Source organism: Astatotilapia calliptera, chromosome 15, assembly GCF_900246225.1.
Source record: "Astatotilapia calliptera chromosome 15, fAstCal1.2, whole genome shotgun sequence".
Taxonomy (NCBI): Eukaryota; Metazoa; Chordata; class Actinopteri; order Cichliformes; family Cichlidae; genus Astatotilapia; species Astatotilapia calliptera.
In genome coordinates, this window is record NC_039316.1 from 8054173 (window position 1) to 8075353 (window position 21181).

General features: G+C 40.0%; 1 protein-coding gene across 1 annotated transcript; it reads left to right on the forward strand.

The window, feature by feature from the left end:
* Positions 1 to 919: 919 nt before the first annotated feature.
* On the forward strand, positions 920 to 20244 carry LOC113007126 (potassium voltage-gated channel subfamily H member 5-like). Its single transcript, XM_026143559.1, has 12 exons — positions 920 to 1083; positions 2465 to 2588; positions 2863 to 2969; positions 3117 to 3245; positions 5234 to 5349; positions 5449 to 5841; positions 5960 to 6049; positions 8041 to 8470; positions 12653 to 12852; positions 13279 to 13531; positions 13717 to 13913; positions 18281 to 20244. Exons 1-12 carry the CDS (start codon positions 1011 to 1013, stop codon positions 19349 to 19351), a joined length of 3183 nt encoding a protein of 1060 aa, XP_025999344.1. The 5' UTR covers positions 920 to 1010; the 3' UTR covers positions 19352 to 20244.
* The last annotated feature ends 937 nt before the right edge of the window (positions 20245 to 21181 follow it).

Consider the following 21181-nt stretch of genomic DNA (forward strand, 5'->3'; position numbering starts at 1 on the left):
GGGGTTCATTGTCATGTTGAAAAAGGCTCTGGCCAGTCAGGTGCTGTCCACATAGTATTGGGATTTGGATCATAATATGAAATTATTTTTCTGCATTCATAATTCCATTAATGTTGATAAAATCTCCAACACTGCTGGATGAAATGCTGTCCCCACTCATGACAAAGCCGTCACTGTGTTTTAAAGATGACTGTAGACACTCACTGTTGTGTCTCTGTCCTAACTGTTGTTTATACATACTGTCAATGATTTGAGCCAATAATTTCACATTTGGATTAATTACTATTCTATTTGAAAGCCTGGAGAATTATTGCTTTTGACTAAAAATACAACAAAAAAAGCCTGGCTCCTTGGAAGCAAAATGTAAAGAAATGAAGACTTTTGCACATTTATGCATCTCCAGCTTCCTAATAAACCCATGAAAGGATGACCTGTTTGAATTATACTTGAACAAATTCCTGATATCAGATGTTTCATCATCATGCACGTTTTCTGAGTATTAAAAAGAAAAAATATAAAACCCCATATTTTAACACGTATTTTAAATACAAATACGCGTCCAACCCCAGCATTTAAATTAATGCGGAAAGAAATCAGACATTTCAGGCCAGCTCGTGCGTCTGGACGGAGTTATGTATAAAGTGGAAACCTGAGACAATAATACCAGCAATACTCTAGAAAAAGACCTTAAAAATAAAAGTTTGTTTTATCAAGAACTAACAGTTAGTCCAGTGTTGGGCCAGTGTAGATTAGTGTGGCTACAGTGTAAGCATCGGTGGATATTAATTACAATTGACTTTGTGCACCCAACCAGCTCCAAATCTGGCCCAGCGCCATATGATTACAAAGAGGCTTTTATTTTTGAAGCCTCAGTCCGGATACACAGAGCTCCATCGTGGCGATCTTGACTCCGGTGGACCAGGCTCCCGCCGGGCAGACAACGGAGAAGGGTCAGTTAGTACCAGCACGACCACCGAGCAGCACCGAGTTTCTGACCTGAAACCTCCATAATGCATGGGGGCAAGAGAGGGTTGGTGGCTCCGCAGAACACTTTCCTGGAGAATATAGTCCGGCGGTCCAGCGGTGAGTTTGACTCTGAAATGGAAACAGAAATAAGTGATGCTTTCGATTTTATTTCTCAGCCAGGGAACCACACAGGACTGGGATGCTGAAGTATACCGACGTGTGTTATTTTTGTGCCATTTGCTGGGAAGCAGAATCAGCAATCACTGATTTTTTTTTCTTTTAAGTAGCATTTTTTTTTTTTTACCTGAAAGTTGACTGACACATTTCTTCTGATATAGAAAACAAAAAACAGTCACATTATCCGAATTATGTGGATAAATAATGAAAAATCTAAATTATAGTTTGCTCTTATGGGAGGCTTTTTAAATTAGCTCTAAATAAAATTAGGAAAACACTAATTATTTGTCTTACTTATCAAGTAAGAGTAAAGATTATTATTTATGTGATGAGTGCAATTTTACACCACCATATATTATGATTTTCACAATATGAGGAGTTTAAAGCATTTGTTTGAGGATTTGTGAGGTTGTTCCTTATTTATGCGCATTGTTGCAGAAGCTAAAGTTCATAAACGAATGAAATCTAGGCCATCTGCAGCTCCAGATTTGATGCATGGTGTTTGTTCAGTGGTATTAAGGAGTAAAGTTCTGCTAATGTGAGAACATATAGTCTCATTTTTACAAGAACTGGATTTGCAGCCAATCCTAAAGGTCGTAATGTTCTTTTCAGGGATGTATAATTTGATTTATGGCACTTTATCTCTTAGCTACAAATACCAGAGAGTAGAGCGCAGTTTTGCTGTATACCTTTTTTATGTTCCAGAAAGGAAATGCATGTCAGCAAAACAGCCAGTAACTGTACTACTGGCGTAAATATTTAAAGTACTATGTGCACAGCAGGCAATCAGACATTATTCTCATGAGACCCAGAGGCTTTTCTTACAAACGTAGATGGAGGGGTGCAACATTGATTCAGTGTCTGTAAACTTTACTCTTCACCTCAGTAATGTGGTGGTTATCTGAAATTCAGTCTCTATTGTCTGAATGTCTGACCACAAAAGCCCGCAGAATGAACAACATGTACAGTAAGTTCAAGTGTGCAATTTAATTTGGAAGAATTTCAGTCACCCTTTTGTCTGAAGACTGCAGACTGCTCTGAAACTGCAGTAAAGTGGAAGAAGTTTTCAGCTCTTCATCAATATTTGATTCGCATTATGAGTGGAACCTAAACAGCTTTTCTTTTCTCCGTCTCATCTGGTAGACAAATGTGGATGACTTTTGCATCTTGTTTCCATTATATGCAGTAGTAAATATAAACTTGCATTATGGTGATTTAATAATGTATGGCGATTTGATAAATAATAAAAGGTATATGTTTTATTACATATGTTTTCTTTATTTGTAATTTGGTGTTTAAAATTTCCTGTATTTTGTCTCAGAAACAAGCTTCCTGTTGGGAAATGCACAGGTCCTGGAGTGGCCAGTCGTTTACAGCAATGATGGATTCTGCAAGCTGTCTGGATACCACAGAGCAGATGTGATGCACAAGAGCAGCACATGCAAGTAAGATGCTCTTCAAGCACGCAGCACCTTTCTTTCTGGTGCTTGACTGGAAGCTTTAATCCACAATTTTAGTGTGTTTTTTTTTCTTGTTTTTTTTTTTTTTATACATTGAATCTCCACTTTTTATTTATCAAAAGGGGAACTAATCTAAATACCTGGAAATAGTCAAACCTGAAGTATAAAAAAACATATATATAAACCTTACATTATGGAAACTCATAATCTGTTATTCACATTTCACTATGTTTTCTTCCCTCTTTGTCTTATTTTGCAGTTTCATGTATGGTGATCTGACTGATAAAAATACGATAGACAAAATCAAACAAACATTTGACAGCTATGAGTCTAATTTCTATGAGGTGCTGCTGTATACAAAGAATAGTAAGTACTGTAAATTTGAATCGCAAGATTTTAACAAAAAACAAAAATAAAATGAATTAAGGAATAAATGTTAAAAAAGAAAAAGAAACGCACGATTAGAAGTGATATCTGGTCATTTACTTTTTGTTTTTTGATTGCTTCCCACAGAAACACCAATATGGCTTTACATGCAGATAGCCCCAATCAGAAATGAAAATGACAAGGTGGTGCTTTTCCTCTGCACCTTCAGAGACATCACCCTGTTCAAACAGCCAATTGACGATGAGTCCACAAGAGGTGAGAGACTTTATGTTACTGTACCAATAATTTCCACCTGATAGTATTCTGTATTTCATTGTATTTCTGGGATTTTCACATTGAAAGCTTTGGAGTTATCGCTAAAGGTCCAGCCATTACAATTAAAGACAAAGAGTGTTATAGATTTTGATTGCACATGAGTGGCTTTGACTTATAAGACATTAGTTTCCTGGTGTGTAACGTACAACTGTCCAGGTGTTGTGTGTCCGGGTCAGTGAACAGTGGTCTCTGTGAGTCTATGCAGTGCCATATCCCTGGGGATTAATTGTGCCACAGAGACTTTTTCCATACACCAAGCAGAATTAAATGACAGTGAGGGCACAAGGAGAAGGTAGCTGTATGAATAATCCTGTTTCACAGAGGTAAAAAAGGGTGTGGCAGGTTTCTGAAGATTGATTTTATATACTATTATATTATTATTCATATATTAATAGTTAAATATTTTTCAAGTCAGGATTTATTTATATCATGAATCTGCAGCGGTGCAATATGCATGGTGCATTTAAGGAGTGGACCCAAATGCAGTTGCTGGAGACTGACGTAATTAACCGTTTATTAGGATTGTTATAAAAAAAAACTGAATTCAAAGTCCATTAATAAAGTCACCAAAAATCTGAAGAAAGGAGCCAGTAGAAATAATAATTAAAAAAAAAAACTAACAGGGAGCATTCAAGGGAGATAACATAGAGACTTAGACAATGACTGAGGGGAAAGCAAAGGCAGGACTATTTATACACATCAGGGTAATCAGAGAAAGTGGAAACAAAGGGGTAACAAGGCACAGCCGAATCAATTCCAGACAACAAGACAAGAGGACAAAAGTTAAGCTAGTAACAAGACTTAGGAGACAGATAACTGCCAAACTAAAACAGGAAGTGAGAAGCTATAACTAAACAGGGACACATAGACACAAGAAAGTAGGAGGAACAAATAAAACAAATAGACCATAATATACAGAAACTGTAACAAAGAACTAAAAGACAAAAAATAAGAAACTAAGGAAGTACGTGAAAATTCAAAACATAAAGAGAATGTGAAAGAGACAGATCATAACAAATGCAAAAATGCAGGAAAAAATGTAAACAAACAAACAAACAAAAACAAAAACAAATTTTTGTAGTAAGATAATCCCCAACATCTCTGAGACGTAATTGATCAGACATGATGTCACAGCACTGAATGGTGCACTCGGTCAATACCAACATAATGGTGATACTAATCAACAGGTATGAGAGCCTAAACCTGTTTATTTCCATTCACTGGCTAACAAAACACTGTGGGAAAAATTACAAAAAGAAAATGAGACTGCCCCTCATGCAACTGACTTCAAATATGGCGCCACACTTGTTTGTGTATGTAACAGGATACCTTCAAAGTTTGACTCTTTGTCAAAACAGATGAAAAAGAGACAAGCACATAGAGATTCTTTGATTTAGTCGATGCAAGTACACGGGACTTGTTTATTATAAATCTTGTAGAAATAATGTCAATTGAAATTGGGATCACTTTTATTTTTCCTTCAGTTTCTGTCACTTGTCTTTTCCTTCTGTGCTTCCTCTGGGAGTGGACCAGGTTTTCTTTTGCTGGGTAAAGTTTCCAAGTGTTGAAGTGTTGTGAACATTCCTAATTTCATATAGCAGGAAACAAATGCTCTCTCCTCTTCCTGTTTTGGCTGAGCAGCCGTGCTTGTGGCAGGTAGCAGACAGCAGTGCACAGTTAAAGCAAGGCTAGTAGGCAACCAGTCTAAACGCAGATGGTGTTTTTATCCAACTGCACAAATTCAGTTCAAGTCAAAAGATATCTATTGCCCATTTAACAAAGAAAATCAACGTCACCTAATACTCCCATAAACTCCAGTAAAATGTAAACATCTTAACATTAAATGCTCTTAAATGTTTCTTAATTCTTAAATAATGCCGGATGCCGTGCTGTTTTCCTGTGCATTCTGTGTTGCTGTCTGTGGATAGGGTGGACAAAGTTTGCCAGGCTCACACGAGCACTGGCCAACAATCGAAACTTGGTGCAGCAGTTAACACCACTCAATAAGTCGGAGGTCAGCCACAAGCCCTCCAGACTGGCTGAGGTGAGCAAGACCCAGAATTTTCTTTCTAGAATCTGTATCTTTTAAATATGGCTTAGAGGTTCTTGTATCATGACGGCAAATGTTTCCTCTCAATGAAAGGCTCTCCAGCTGGGATCAGACATTCTCCCTCAGTACAAGCAGGAGGCCCCTAAGACCCCTCCACACATCATCCTCCACTACTGCACTTTCAAGACCACTTGGGACTGGATCATCCTCATCCTCACCTTCTACACTGCCATCATGGTACCCTATAATGTTTCCTTCAGGACCAAGCAGAACAACTTGGCCTGGCTGGTTGTGGACAGTGTTGTCGATGTCATCTTTTTGGTTGACATCGTGCTCAACTTCCACACCACCTTTGTGGGTCCAGCTGGAGAGGTGATTTCAGATGCCAAGCTCATAAGAATGAATTACCTAAAGACGTGGTTTGTCATCGACCTGCTGTCCTGCCTGCCCTATGATATCATCAATGCCTTTGAAAACGGTGATGATGTGAGTAAACTTTAATAAAGATAATTCTTTTAATGCGGGATTAATTGCTCAGACAATGGTATGTCTTTCCACGTATACATTAAAACGTTTCTGCTTTACTGTTCTTTTTTTAATGTAGGATATCCTCACACATGCCTCTTCCACGGGTCATCTTCGTGAGTCACATTTCCACAGAAATAGCACACGGACTGAAGACTCCGTTCTCCCAGTAAGTAAATTTCTGTATTTCTTTAAATATGCTGTGATAAATATGGTTTGTACCATGCCTCTTGCTCTATGACAGTTTGGATAGGCTCCAGCCCCCCCGCCCCGCGACCTTGAATTGGATAAGCGGAAGAAATTGGATGGATGAATGGATGGAAATCAGGTCATATTATCGATCCCTTATAGTGACAAAACCACACTGAATAATCACATTGCAGAGTCTTTGAGCTCTTTGTTTTGAGTTTTTCACCCAGAACATTAGTATTGTCAACAATGATATCTACAAAATCCAGTGTTTACCGTGACCTAACGGCAAGAAGGTCCTGGGTTTGAATCCAGGAGGAGGCTGGGGCTTCCTCCCACTATCCAAAGACATGAATGGGTTAGGTTTATTGATGATTCTAAAATGGTCTTAGGTGTAAAAGCGAGTGACCAACCACACACAACCAGTAAGGGAATACTAATTTTTCCCTTCACCAACAGTGATTCCCATATGATTTTTGACCAGTATCTAGTGTTACTGTGGCCTTCTTCACTTGATTCTACATCATCACCATGACTGTCACATGTTTAAAATCGTGGGCAAGTTAATGTCACGTGGTTATTGGTCACCTGACTGCAAAACCTCCATATGGCCCTTGTTTTTTTTGTACCTACCCCTTATGATCACATTAAAGTTTTTAAAAAATAAGGTGGAGTCAGCTAAACTGGTAAACTCAAGGCTTCAAAACATCAGTCCACTAACCGGTAGGTGATGATATGATGAGTTCATTCATTCATCTTATATATATGATCTCTATTTACATTAGGAGAGAGCCAAAATAAGACTAATTCTAATTTAAATAACTGTATGTAATTGTAACTGTATTCAATTGTATGTAAATAATTTATTTTACAATATCAGTGTTGCAATAATATGTAAAAGCAGCCAAAAACAATCATGACTCCCGAGAACAAAACCAAGCAGTAGCATGATTTTTCAATTTTAGCAATGAAAAATATTCACCCTTTAAGGAGATATGGTTGTTGTTTTTTCATATGTACAAATGTAACATCTCTTTGTACAACAAAATGTAACAACTCTAGTCGCACTCCGTTCTTTCAACTCAAAAATATTAAATTTCACTGGCATCCCACAGGGATCTGTCCTGGAGCCTCTTTTATTTATCATCTGTCTACTTCCTCTGGGCCATGTCTTCCATAGATTTAATATCAGTTTCCAATGTTACGCTGATGACATGCAGCTCTGCCTGTGCACCAAATGTTCCACCACTTTTCGTACCACTGCTCTCTGTGTTTGCCTCCAGGAAATCAAATCCTGGTACTCCTGTAAACTTTATCAAATCGAATAGTGATAAAACCAAGGTTCTCCTCACTGACACCAGTTCACCTTGTGTAAATGTAAATGTTTCCCTCCCTATTGACGACTCTTCTCAGGTCTTCTCTCTTCCTGGTGCTCGGATCATTACCAGAACTGCCTCCATTAGTCACAACATACAGGCCCATCAGCAGCTTCTTTGGCTAATATCATATCATAACGATATCAAGATTCTGCTCATCACCTTTGAGACCACAACATCGCTCTGCAGTACCACTCTTAACTTCTGCACATCAACACACCCATTTGCACTCTTCTTCCTTCCATCTCACTGTCCCTTCCCCTCAACTGAATACAATGTGAGCTTTCAGATGCTCTGCTCCTAAACTCTGGAGTTCCCTCTCAAAGCGCACCTCTTTAAGTTGCCATACTCTCTCGGATTGTCTTCCACCAGTCACATGAATCCTCTGTTCTTAATGATTTTACACATTCTAAACTTGTTTTATTGACTTGACAGATATTTTCTTCTCTTAAGGTGAAATCATTTTAATCATGAAAACCAGTGTAAATTTATAACATAAGATAATAATGCAGCTTTCATCTGATGTACAATGTACAATGTATTGTATGTTTTAATCTGGATATCTGGTTCACATTTTCACTTTCTTTCTCTGTAGGGTCTCAGCAGCCTCTTCAGTTCCCTTAAAGTCATCCGCCTGCTCCGTCTGGGCCGCGTAGCCCGAAAACTGGACCACTACCTGGAGTATGGAGCTGCGGTCCTGGTCCTGCTGGTGTGTGTCTTCGGCCTGGTGGCTCACTGGCTTGCCTGCATTTGGTACAGCATTGGTGACCACGAGGTCATTGATGAGACCACCAACACCATTAAGACAGACAGCTGGCTCTACCAGTTGGCACTGAGTATTGGAACTCCTTACCGCTACAACACTAGCGGTAATGGCCGGTGGGAAGGAGGTCCTACCAAAGACACGCTGTACATTTCTTCTCTCTACTTCACCATGACTAGCCTGACCACAATTGGATTTGGTAACATTGCTCCAACAACAGATGGCGAGAAGATTTTCTCCGTGGCTATGATGATGGTGGGCTGTGAGTACCCAGTCACCACACACTGTATTTCCAACATGCATCACATTTAACAGTTTCTCCAAAGGTTTCACAAAACCTTTGAAAATGGCACAGGAAACATTTAACTAGCAGCCACAATGTGAGTAATACAGCCATATAATGGAACGATCCATGAGTTTTAAACTGTACTTGGAGCTGGGAAAGGATGTTTTAACCATATTCAGTAGCATCATTTGTGGGTGTTTACCAGAACAACAGCTCTGTAACAACAAAAACAGCCCTGTCTCCCCATCACTCCACACTAAACAAAGCATACATACTTTGATGTCATTCGTGCATTCATCCATTCATAATATGGTAGTTGAACCTTGCAGGAGATGAAACAGTCTGGTTACACTTCCTTGCACGCTAGTCAAGATAACGTGCTCTCCAGTCCTGCTGGCTATTTACCAGCTGCCAGTAAAGCAACATATGGTACGCGTGTTCTAAAACATGAGGAGGATCTGTGCAGGATATTAAGTCCCAGCACGCTGTGATCAATACATGGCTGCTTTTACCCATAGTTAACATAGTGTATGGCATTACTGATGTATTTAGAGATGACTTTGCTTAGACACTAATATATTTATGTAACCACTATTGAAAAATTTCATGGCAGAGTTGACTTTGCTGTCTCTTTTTACATTTTCAACAAAGTGAAAGTGAAACATTGCAAATCAGTTGAATTTCTAGTTTTCACAAAATATTTTTGAACCATTTACCTTTATTTATTGCAACTTCCTCCTAACCTTTTAATGTGCATATCCTCAGTGGACATTATTAAGGAATACTTTGCTAGGACTGAACTGGGCCCCTGTTTTCCTTCAGAACTGCTTTAATTTTTCAAGGAATAGATTCAACAAAGCGCTGGAAACATTCCTCTGAGATTTTGGACCATACTGACGTGATAGCATCACACAGTTGCTGCAGATTTGACACCTGAACATCCCATTACACCATATACTGTAACAAAGGTGCTCTAGTGGATTGAGATATGGTGGCTATGAGTACAGTGAACTCATTGTCATGTTCAAGAAATCAGTTTGAGATGATTTGTGACAGGATGTGTTATCCTACTGGAAGCAGCCATCAGAAGACAGGTGCACTGTGTTCCTAAAGGGATGGACATGGTCAGCAACAATACTCATGTAGACTGAGCGGCTCAAAGTGTGCCCTGAAAATTTTCCTTTTCACCCAGAGAACTGTCGCTCATTGGATTTCTTCTCTTTTTCAGACCATTCTCTGTAAACTCTAGAGATGTTTGAAGGAGAAAATCCCACTATATCAGCAGTTTCTGGAAAACTCAGACCAGCTCGTCTGGCACCAATAACCACACCACATTCCCTTAAATCGCCTCTCTTCCCCATCATGATGCTCAGTTTGAACTTCAGCACATCAAATTGACCATGACTACGTGCCTAAATGCACTGAGCTGGTGTCATGTGATTGGCTGGTGTGTGTATTAGCGTCACAGAAACATCAACTAGACATCCATTTAAAACATTAAAAACCATTTTCAGTAGAAAATCTCTTCCTAAAGGTCTGGAAGCATGCTCTAAATCAGGGATGTAAATAGGTTGTCTATCTGTACCTGCCACCCTAATTGACCAAACGGACAGTTAATTATTATTTAAAATCACATTTCGATAATGACAGAATTCAATATTCAGAAAGTGAAGTAAGTATTTATTCCTTATAGAGCTAAATGATCCACAGACAACATTTTCCTCTTTTCATTCTGGTCATGGTTTCACGTTTAGCTGCAGCCTCGGTGCTTGAACCACTCTGAGTTTCGGCTTTGTCAATAATCAAAAGTGACATGTTCAGCGCCCATCACAGCCTGCTCTGTGAATGTCTGTCTGAGGGCCGGTCGTCACATCAGAAAAGTATTGCATGTTAATTCAGTCAGTCGTTTTTTCAATGCAGGGAATAAATGTCATTGCATTCTTCTGTATTTCTCATGGTCAGTAGAAACTTCATGAAGAAAGTCAAAGTTAAAGACTTCATTTATTCCCAAATTACCCTTAAATTTTCAGCAAATACAGATATTTTTTCTTTACATTCCCTGTGTTGCGTGACTTTCAGTATTTAATGGGACACGACTGTCAAATTGATGAGGATGAAGCTTATAACATGAACTTAGAAATGATGCATTATGTTATATAAGTCTACGTATAAGTCACGCCATATTCCTTAGCTAACTTCAAAACTATCTAGAACTTAGTACTGTAACTACATTAGTGGTTTCTAAGTTATATCTTTGGTGTCTTAGTAATCTTTTGTGGTTCCAATTCACCAAAATAGAAAGGCCTATTTTTACTCCAGCCTGTTTGCTGCTTTCATCACACACTGCAGACAGAGTAATAGCTTCACCTTTGATCTCAGTGCCTGTACAGTACCTTGGTCATCACTCACCTTTGTGCACTAACCTTTGGCCCATCCCTCTAAAACAGCATGTATAGTGATGCAATAAAACCAGTGAGAACACAGAAAGTGACAGCCACGCTTCAAGCTTCGTACAGTCGAAAGTAAACACCCATTATTCTGATGGCGCCTGGATCACGATGATCATTCAGTCACACTGCAGTGTCGGCTTCAATTATGGCGCATAAATCTCCTGCTATAGATACGGTAATTATTTGAGTGGAAAAGGAATCGAAGAGAGGGCCAGTTTGCCTGCAGGCTCGGGTGTAGTAAGTGGACAATGAGCCATCACGTTAGATATGTATCCTAACCTCTGTGATCCTGCTGTGGTGACCGGAGATGAAGCTTTCCCGTTGAGTGGATAAAACCTCACAGTAAGAGATGCTGAGTGACTCTTTGAGGTCACTGCAGCACGGCACTCCTACCCAGGAACTGTGGATTAGAAATTATATCATAAAGAGTTAGCCCATCCCTCGTTGTGTATATCAGGCTATGCATGCATGTATTTAAGAAAACTGCACTGTCAGCAGTGCTGTTTTGTGTACATTTACTTTTCAGTAAATTACAAAACAAAACAAACAAAATTATTAAAAACAAATAAATAAAATTCACTAAAGAGTTTATCCAAAATGTAAAATGCAAAAAGTACTATATTATTGTAGAACCAAGATATAATGATTATATGCTTGTAGTGCTTATACAGCATCACGTCAGATGGACATCCACACTGTTTTTAAGGTTTTCGTTTTTCTATCACTGTAAAATCTTTGAAATCTTAAAATTACTTTCATTTGTGCACCAGCGATTATGTAATTACAGCATCATTGATCAAGTGTTAGTCATGTATAAATCAGGGGATTGTGATAAAGAGAGGCAAGCAAAGGTTTGAGCAATCATAATCAAATGGCATAATTTGGTGATTATCAAAAGAAAAAGAAAAAAGAAGAGTCTTTGATGGTGCTGTACTCTTACTCCAGCCTTCATACAACTGCAAATGAGCGCTAACAAGATTTCCCTCAGAGTGGCCTGGAGGAGCAACTGTTCTGCATGAACAGGGTCTACAGGTTAACTCCTCATCAGGTGGGAAAATGACCTTTGACCTTATGACAAGTCACAAAAGTCCCCGAAGGTCTAGAAAGGCAAGTAGATGAGCTGGTTTGTTCCTAGAATGTCATTTGGAGGGAAAAAGTCTTCACGTGGTTGTGTGGAAGCCGGTAGCGTGGAAAACACTTAAAGGACAGTTAAATATCAGCATGCTCCGGTTTTTTCCCGTCATAAACCAGTAACCTCACCTGGAATTTTGCTCTATAACAGCTGGGACTCTAACCCTTAATTGGACAAGCGGAAAAAATTAAGGGAATAAAGTTTTGGATTAGATCTCAATTAATTATTTAATCTTTAATCCAAATATAAATTTTTTTCATGTTAAATACTCCATTAATCACGCATATATTCCACTGAAACGTTTTGTCATAGGCAGTTTCCTCAACAATATTTAACTCTAAATTTGAGGTATGAAAGTTGGATACTGTGATCCCATAAATATGATTATTTGTTATCTAAAAGCATTTATCTCTTACAGGAGAGATTAGTTCTCTTGGCTAGCTTGAGAATGACTTGTCCCCCCAGATGAGCTGGAAGAGATGGTCATGTCTCGGATAAGCGTAAGAAGGCGGATGAATGAAAACGTTAGATTCGAATAAATAAGATGAACTCTTGCTCTTCTGTCTTTTCTTTTAGCGCTGCTATATGCCACAATCTTTGGAAACGTCACCACCATCTTCCAGCAGATGTACACCAACACAAATCGCTACCACGAGATGCTCAACAATGTGCGTGACTTCCTTAAACTTTACCAGGTTCCCAAAGGTCTGAGCGAGAGGGTCATGGACTTCATCGTCTCCACCTGGGCCATGTCGAAGGGCATTGACACAGACAAGGTACAAATCTGTGCAAAAGTTTCAGGGGGTGCTTTCAAAAACTGATGTGCCATTACTTGTCAGATTTATCTTTTGGATTTCATGTTTTCATTTATTGGCTTTCCCAACAACCCAATTAAAGTTTATGCCCTTGGTTAAATCTTGCCTGCCTCCCATATCTGCCTTTTAGGTCCTGAACTTCTACAGTCCATGCAGTCAGTAACAACATTACCATTGTTGTTCTCATGAAGTAAATCCGATCACATGGTCCAACATCTGGAGTTGAAAGATTATTTAAAGAAGCAGCTTTCATGTCTCTGCAGTTCTATTTTTAAAACGTTTAGTAATACATCTGCTAAATGAGCAGCGGAAATGTGCTACATATTTAATGTCCTCCAGTGATGATGCATTAAGTGTTTGCTGCACAAATCTCACCATGTCTTTCAGGTTCTCTCCATCTGTCCTAAAGACATGCGTGCAGACATCTGTGTCCACCTCAACAAACAGGTGTTCAATGACCATCCAGCTTTTCGCCTGGCAAGTGACGGCTGTTTGCGCTCTCTCGCCGTGGAGTTTCAGACTACACACTGCGCACCTGGAGACCTCATCTTCCACATCGGGGAGAGCGTTGATACGCTCTGTTTTGTAGTCTCGGGTTCACTCGAAGTCATCCAAGATGACGAGGTCATCGCAATACTAGGTAATCCAGGGCAATATTGTGAAATAGACCAAGCAAAGTTGTACCTGCTGCTCTCAGTTGAAGTTAGAGCAAAGTTTTCTGAAGTCCTTTTTATGCTTTACAACCTATATGTGTTCGACTTCATCCCATTTTATTTATATTTATCTGAGCCAACAGATGTTTATATGATATCTGGCCCTGTTCAGGTAAAGGTGACGTGTTTGGAGATGCATTCTGGAAAGAGACCACGCTGGCTCGAGCCTGTGCGAATGTGCGCGCTCTGACGTACTGCGACCTGCACGTCATCCGGAGAGAGGCTCTGATGCGGGTGCTGGAGTTTTACACCGCGTTCGCCAATTCTTTCTCCCGCAACCTCATCCTCACCTGTAATTTGCGAAAACGGGTAAAACTTTCACTGTCCTGTCTTTTAGTAAAGGATGTTAGTGTCATCTTAAAGCAAGGGATTACTGATTGCATTTTGTTGTCATAGGCAAAAGAGATAACAGGGTGCACAGCTCCCACCCAGCTGGACTTCAACATTGTACATTACACTACTAAAATTACCAAGGTGCAATGGACTGCAAGTGAATCAGTCTTTACAATCTACAACAAATGCAATACAACCAAACCTGCTTCTTTACAACATAAACTCTCCATCTACAAACTCCTACATCATCAAGAGCTGAGCAACCAAACCCAGTGCACAGGAACATCTATAACCACAACTTTTCACCAACTGACAGTATGAATAAAAAACACTTTTTCTTATTTTGTTTGTATTGCAAAGCATTTTGCAATGTCTTGCCATGCATATGCTAAACACACATATCTATATGTGTGTTTAGTACTTAAATGATCATTAAATTTAAAATAAAAGGAGAAATAAAGAACGAAAAGGTGTTTGTGCCAGCAGTAAATCATAGACAAAAATTAGAATCAAATCCCTTCTTTGCAGATGAGACTTCATTCATACAACATGTGCTGTGGCCTTGAGCTAGGCAGCATGGAATACCTGAGTGCGATGCAGCGTTGTATACAGTTTTCCATAAAGTGTGTAATGGTAAATGGATTGTATATATATATATATATATATATATATAGCACATTGTCTTTGTATCGACCGCTCAGAAAGCCTTTTTATCAAATTACAAACTGAGAGTGAACAGCTCAAATGTGAAGAGGATAAATGTAAATAAATCAGCACATGCACACTGTCTCCATCCAGATTTCCCCAATCTGTGAAAAGGACAGTGACAAAAAATTAGTTCAAAGCTGAACAATTAGCCGGTCCAAACTAAGGCTCTAATATTTCATAGAGTTTCTCCTGGCTACGCATATTGATCCCACTACAGCACGGAGCTGCTTTGCTTTCCAGCCACAAGAGTAGGTTTCTTATACATTCTGCTGTAATACTATCTTTTAAGTTCTTAATGGATGTTCATATCGCGTCAAGTCATCCCAGGGCACGTAGTCTGTTGTGTTCTTTGTTCAGGACTGAGATGTATGAAATACTTTTGAGGATGTAGGTTTAAAAAATTTGAAGGAATTAAACAGACTCATAACAGCTCGAACTCTGGCTGTAACAAAGCAGATCGGCCTTTTAAGAATGTTTGAGCAATTGTTGGAAGTGCTGTGTAGTAAATATTAATTGGCACAGTTTCGTGGCAGGTATTTGGACTTTGCAAAAGTCTCAAGCCCTCTTCATTTCTTTATGTTTTGTTAGGAAAATGGGAAATAGGTGCAGTGGTTTATTGAAACCTGTGCAAACATACATGGACAGTATACAGTATATGAGGCAAAAACAGTGTGTACAATTCCTAATGAGCTTTAAAAACAGTATTTGGTATGACCACCTTTATTCTTCAACACGGCCTCTCTCAGACAAGCTTTCTTGTTATTTCTTAAGTAGTCTTCAGTCTCCAGGCTTCTTGAAGGAAATTCAAAGCTCTTCTTTGGATTTTGGCTGCCTTTTGTTCAGTTTTCTGTTAAAATGATCCCACACTGCTTCAATAATGTTGAAGTGTGGGCCTCTGGGGAGGCCAATCCATGCTGATAGTGTTTGATGGTGTGTTTTGTCTATCCAGGTATATTTTTACTGCATTGGCAGTGTGTTTGGAACCATTGCCACTGACTTTCAGCACAGTCCTTGTGTAATTTGGCATACCTCAGCCTCAGTTTTACTTCCTTGAGAATGGCTCCTTGACAAACACACTTCCATTGAGGCCACTTCTGAGGAGGCTTCAGTCAACATTGAAGGGCCAGATGCATCTTTCAGGTCCTGTGTCAGGTCTTAACATGAATGATTCATAGGACATGTTGAAGTGGCTTAACATCCTGTGTACAAGTACTGGACTGAAAATTAGGGGTGCAACGATATTCGTATCGATATTGAACCGTTCGATACAGTGCTTTCGGTTCGGTATGCATGGAACAATACAACATTTGTAATTTATTTTATCAACTTTCCTTCTGACGATGCTGTCTGTGTGGAGCGCTCAGTGAATCTGCGTTCGACTACTCCGCCTAGGCTGCACTGTCGAGCGCAGATCCACTGAGCAACACAGACAGCATAGACAGAAGGAAGAGCGCAGGGCACCTCCCCCACCCTCATTCAGATCTGGCGTTTGGAATTATTTTGGTTTTCATGTGAGGTATGACCCTGAAGGTAAGCGCGTCATGGACTAAAGTAAAACAGTATGTTGGATGTGCCATGCAATGCTCAATTACATGGGTGGGAACTAGTGTGTTAGCGCAGTTAGCTCGTTAACGTGTTGGCCGTCTAGCCCCACGCACGGGGCGATCGGCTGTAGTTAAGGTCATTTCAACGAGATTAACCTGAAAGCACTAGTGGGAACACAACGAATATGACTGCACATTTACGCCGACATCATCCTAGTGCAAAAACAAAAGCAACAAGCATGCTACTAACTTTAGCGGAGTCATTTAGAAGACAGCTGTTAGCACATGATTCTCCTTATATGTTTAATATGCTGCTGAGAATATAGCCCAGAAGAAGCGGATAGTATAGCTTTTATTTTGGAAAGAGACATTTCTCTGTAATAAACTCTCTTTTCCAAAGATGAGTGATTCCTCAATCAGATACAGGGCTCGCAATATCGGGCTAGCGATTTTTTTCAGTCGGGCTACCAAAATCTATCTCTGCCCTGCCCGTCGGGCTATTGTAGGGAAAATATATGTCAATGCTTTTGCATTCTTTCAGAAATGTAGCTGGGTAATTATGTCATTGGCATCGGTGAGCCACTGTCAATATGTGACATATTGAAATCGCTTTTGAATTTGCGCTTGTTTTTTTGCTTTCACTTTGCAATCGTGCGAACTGTGTATAGAGAGCGACAGCACTGATCTGTGAGTGATGATAATTTGTGCACCAATTCCTCTGACATCGTCTTATTAATTGTTAGCTTACTATGCAAACATGACAAGTGAAATCTCCCGCAGCAAGCTTAAACATGTGAGAGGTTGATCGGGCAGAGAATCGCTGAGCTTATGTGAGTGCGCGTGTAAAAGCAGCAGGATATATATTTGACTACGATGACCTGGATGACTGAGAACCTTCACAGACAGATATATATTTTAGTTCTGCTGAGCCAAATAAGACAGGTCAGGGTGAAGAAGTGACAGCCAAAGAAAAGCTTACCACAAAACGGAGAAGTTATGACAAATCAGACTATAAGGCAAAAAGAAAGTGCAGCTTTATGGTTTCATGGACAAAAGAATTTCTGTGGCTGCAATATGACGAGCTATATAACCAGGGCTGCACATAAGTGGTCCGCAGGTGCGTATTCGCTGTCAAAATAAAAAACACGCACAAGGGTTAGGGTTAAATTTAAAAACTGTACTTTTGAGTTAAAATATATATTTATAAGTTTAATAAATGACAAATTAAAAAGGCATGAACATTTTTTTGTATCGAAAAAATATCGAACCGTGACACCAAAGTATCGAACCGAACCGAACCGTGAATTTTGTGTATCGTTGCACCCCTACTGAAAATGAGTAAACAAGCAGCCAAGCCTGGAGAGACACTGCTCAAGAGCACTTTGAAAAAATAATAATAGGGAAGTCTGACTTCTTTAAAGCAAAATATAAAGAAATAAACAGTGACTTAAGAGTTCTTTGCATGTTTAATAACATAACAGGTCCTAGACATTTTGTAGATTACTTATGGGCAGCCGAGCCCATTAGTAGCTGTCTTCTACATTGGTTTTCTAATCTATTTCTAATCATCTAAACTAGTCAGTTTCAGATTAATCCAAAAATGATATTAAAGAAGTTGATGCTAACTATTACACTATTAATATATCAGTTGAAATAGTGGGAGCTTTGTACACAGTGGGCTTTAACCTGGGATTCATGGGGGTAAGTGTTTCACAGATTAACTTCTCAGGTACACCAGCACTGAAAGTTTCTACCAGAGTGGTATCGGAAGGTAGTGAGACGCTTGGAGTTTATTGACATTTCTTTTCTTTGTCTTCAGAAGGAATCAGGAAAGACTCAGAGCCTAAATTGTCCTCCATTATTGACTTGTTGCTCCATTAACGGTTTCCCTTGTGCATTACTGCTTTCAGCTCATAAATATTTCAGCATTCACAACAGCTGCAGGCAGCTGTCCTTGCTTTGAAGCTGCATTATACGGACATTGTACAACTTGCTTCGTCCAGGTCGAGCACTAGAGCATGCACACTGTAAGTTACAATTTACAGTGTGTCCTGTATCAGTGTCCTCATGCACGCACTCTCCCTCTTGCAGGTCATCTTCAGGAAGATTGCCGATGTGAGGAGGGAGCAGGCGCATCAGAGTGACGTGACTCTGTCGATTCCCGAAGACCACCCGGTTCGCAAGCTGTTCCAGAAGTTCAGACAGCACAGAGACGCTCAAACGGGAGAGTCCAACACTTACTTAGATCACAACTGCGTGCAGGTGGAGATGCAGCAGCACCCCCAGCACCACACTGACTCAAACTCTTACACTCAGCCCAGTCACTCAGCATCTCCTCAGCAGCGGCAGGAGAACACCTCAGCAGGAGGGGGGAACAGTTGCAACATGCCTGAAAAGTCAGAGCAAAGGCGCACAATGGAGGCGGTGGAGTCTGCATCAAAGCCTTGTCCAGAGAGCCGGTTTGGCCAGAGCAGTGGTGCAGGTGGAGAGGGTAACGCAGGGAGCGGCAGAGGTGTGAGAGGCTGGGCAAAGTTTAGAAACGCCACATCTGCTGAGCCAGCACGTCCTCCTGTCGAGCAGGAGAAGCAGACTCAGAAAGCAGACGAGTGGCCGAAAGGATCGCAGTCCTCAGAACAGATCGCAGCCCCCAAAACAAACCACGAATCAGGGGGAGGCGGAGAGAGGGGAAGCACAGAGGGCAGCAACAGCGCAGGTGAGGAAACAAGCGCCCTGCACAAAACCGACTCCTGCGACAGTGGTATCACAAAGAGCGATCCACGCATCGACCGAGCAGGAGATTCAAGAAGCTCCTTCGAGCGAAGCCCGATGGAAAGGAGCCCCATGGAGAGAAATCCATTCGAACACAGCCTCGGGGTTTACGCCGAGGTCTCCCTCAGACACTCATTCGTGCAGCCGCTGTCTGAGCAAGCACTGCTTCAAGCGACGCTCCACGCGGCCAAGCTGGAGCTGAAAGCAGACATTCAGATACTGAGCGGGAGACTGTCGCTGCTCGAGGCTCAGGTGAGCGAGATCCTCAGGCTGCTGTCGGTAAAAAGACTCTCTCTGCCGCCAGCGTCCTCTCCAAAAGCAAGACGGAAAAGTCAAGACTCGGTCACCGCCTCCAGGCCGGCTTCACCCAAAACAGAGGACGAGGATCTTTAAATTTTCTCACTTAATAAAAAAAATAAAGGATTAGATAAGCATCGTGCATGTCCTGCTGGACTACAAGTTTTAATACTTGATTGCATGCAGAAATGTTACCTTAGCACCACAAGGATCCAGGGATTTATCTTATACTGTAGCTTTTAACTTATGAGACACTTGTGTGTGAGAGGAAGCAGGGACAAATAATTAACAACAAGCACAAAAAGGAAATGATGCTTGATGAGGTGCTTGGCAAAACATGCAAGTTTGATGAAAATAAGATGGAGTAGTTCTTTATGTTTCTGGAAGTCAGTTTACAGTTTTGAGGTTTTTTATTTTGTTTGTTTTCTTGGTAGAAAACCTTGAAGTTCACATTTCTATTTTGTGGACAAGCTGAAGCTCAGTGAGCATTTCATCATGCACAGTGTATTATAAATACACAGCTTTATCTTATTTAGGAGGGAAATCCAGAGTTTTTGTTGCTCATCCTCAGTGGAGCGACTACCTTCCGAGTTAATTATCAGGTAATTAAATGTGCCTTACAATAGCAAAGCCTCACTGCGAGCTGTTTTGATGAAATCTAATGTTATATATACATATAAATCTATATGCATTGTCTTATTTAAAAACTCATTTCCTGTGCATGTAAAAATAAAGGACAGCAATGCAATAATGCCACGTTTACATTTTTGTTAAAGGTTTCTTTTCCTTCAGGATGTGAACATGTCACCAGGTTTTTGCAGCAGACTCATTGTGCATTTTTCTTCACGTAGCTTTGCATCTTGCTCAGGTATCTTTGTTCTCAGACTGAATTTGAACGATTTCTATTTATTAGCCATTTTGTAGGATAAATGGTACTGCATATCCTGTTTTAATCATTTAAATGATGGTTCACTATGCATATCTAAAGGGAAGGTGCACTAAACTCAGTTTGTTCATATTTTTTGGTGGTTTATGAAACCACTGGGGAAATTCTGTGTGAACTGTAAGGGTCCAAGCATGTGACTGTTAAGTATGTCTGTTCTATGTTACGTTCAGAGACGACCTTGCATGCATCCGAGGGAGCCTGTCAACTGTGAAATGAGTAATGAAAAGTAATGCCTGCTCACCATCTGTTGTTTAGTTTCTTCTCTTATGTAACACAAAAGTCTGCCTTTAAACTGGAAAGTGCAACACGCAAGCGGGTTTCATGTCACAATGTTTTGTTTAATCCAGGTGAGTCACAGGAGGATACCGATTACAGTGGATTTACACTTGACTTTCTTCAAATATGATTTTTATTTAGCAGTTGACAAACAAAGCAACACTTTTGCACTGACTTCTGAATCATCTTTAAACATCAGTGCTAATAAGGAGGAAGGATGGATGGATGGATGGATGGATGGATGGATGGACAGATAGATCACAAATACTTAATTGTAGGTGCCCACATGGAGATAACAAGTCAAGGAGACACAAATTATGCTGTAAGTACTGCGTAATTTCTTGATAATTTGGCATAAAAACAAACAGTATTTCTTACATTATAAGAACACTGGACTTTTCAAGGTGCAGGTCATGCTGTGGATTGACATAAACTTGCCTAACTTCCAGCTATTTTAGAGGAAAGGAGATGCTCTTATCCTACCTACCTAAAGTATTTGTAGCTAAATATAATTACAATGTAATTTCAAATAACATACGAAGAAACCGCATTTAATTACAGGGGAATTACACCTTTATAAACTGGTCGTATTATAAAGTATTACAACTGCTGTGCAGAACATAAATACACATGTAAGAATTTTCGCTTTTTTTAAATTTATTTTAAAAAAACCTCATTTATTTTTTTTATTTTTTTGGGGGGGG

Excerpts from the sequence above, each read along its gene's own strand:
- LOC113007126 (XM_026143559.1), top strand. The coding sequence starts at position 1,011 with ATGCATGGGGGCAAGAGAGGGTTGGTGGCTCCGCAGAACACTTTCCTG. Across the intron at positions 3,246-5,233 it reads TGACGATGAGTCCACAAGAG|GGTGGACAAAGTTTGCCAGG; the intron begins GTGAGAGACTTT and ends GTCTGTGGATAG. Across the intron at positions 13,914-18,280 it reads CCTGTAATTTGCGAAAACGG|GTCATCTTCAGGAAGATTGC; the intron begins GTAAAACTTTCA and ends TCCCTCTTGCAG.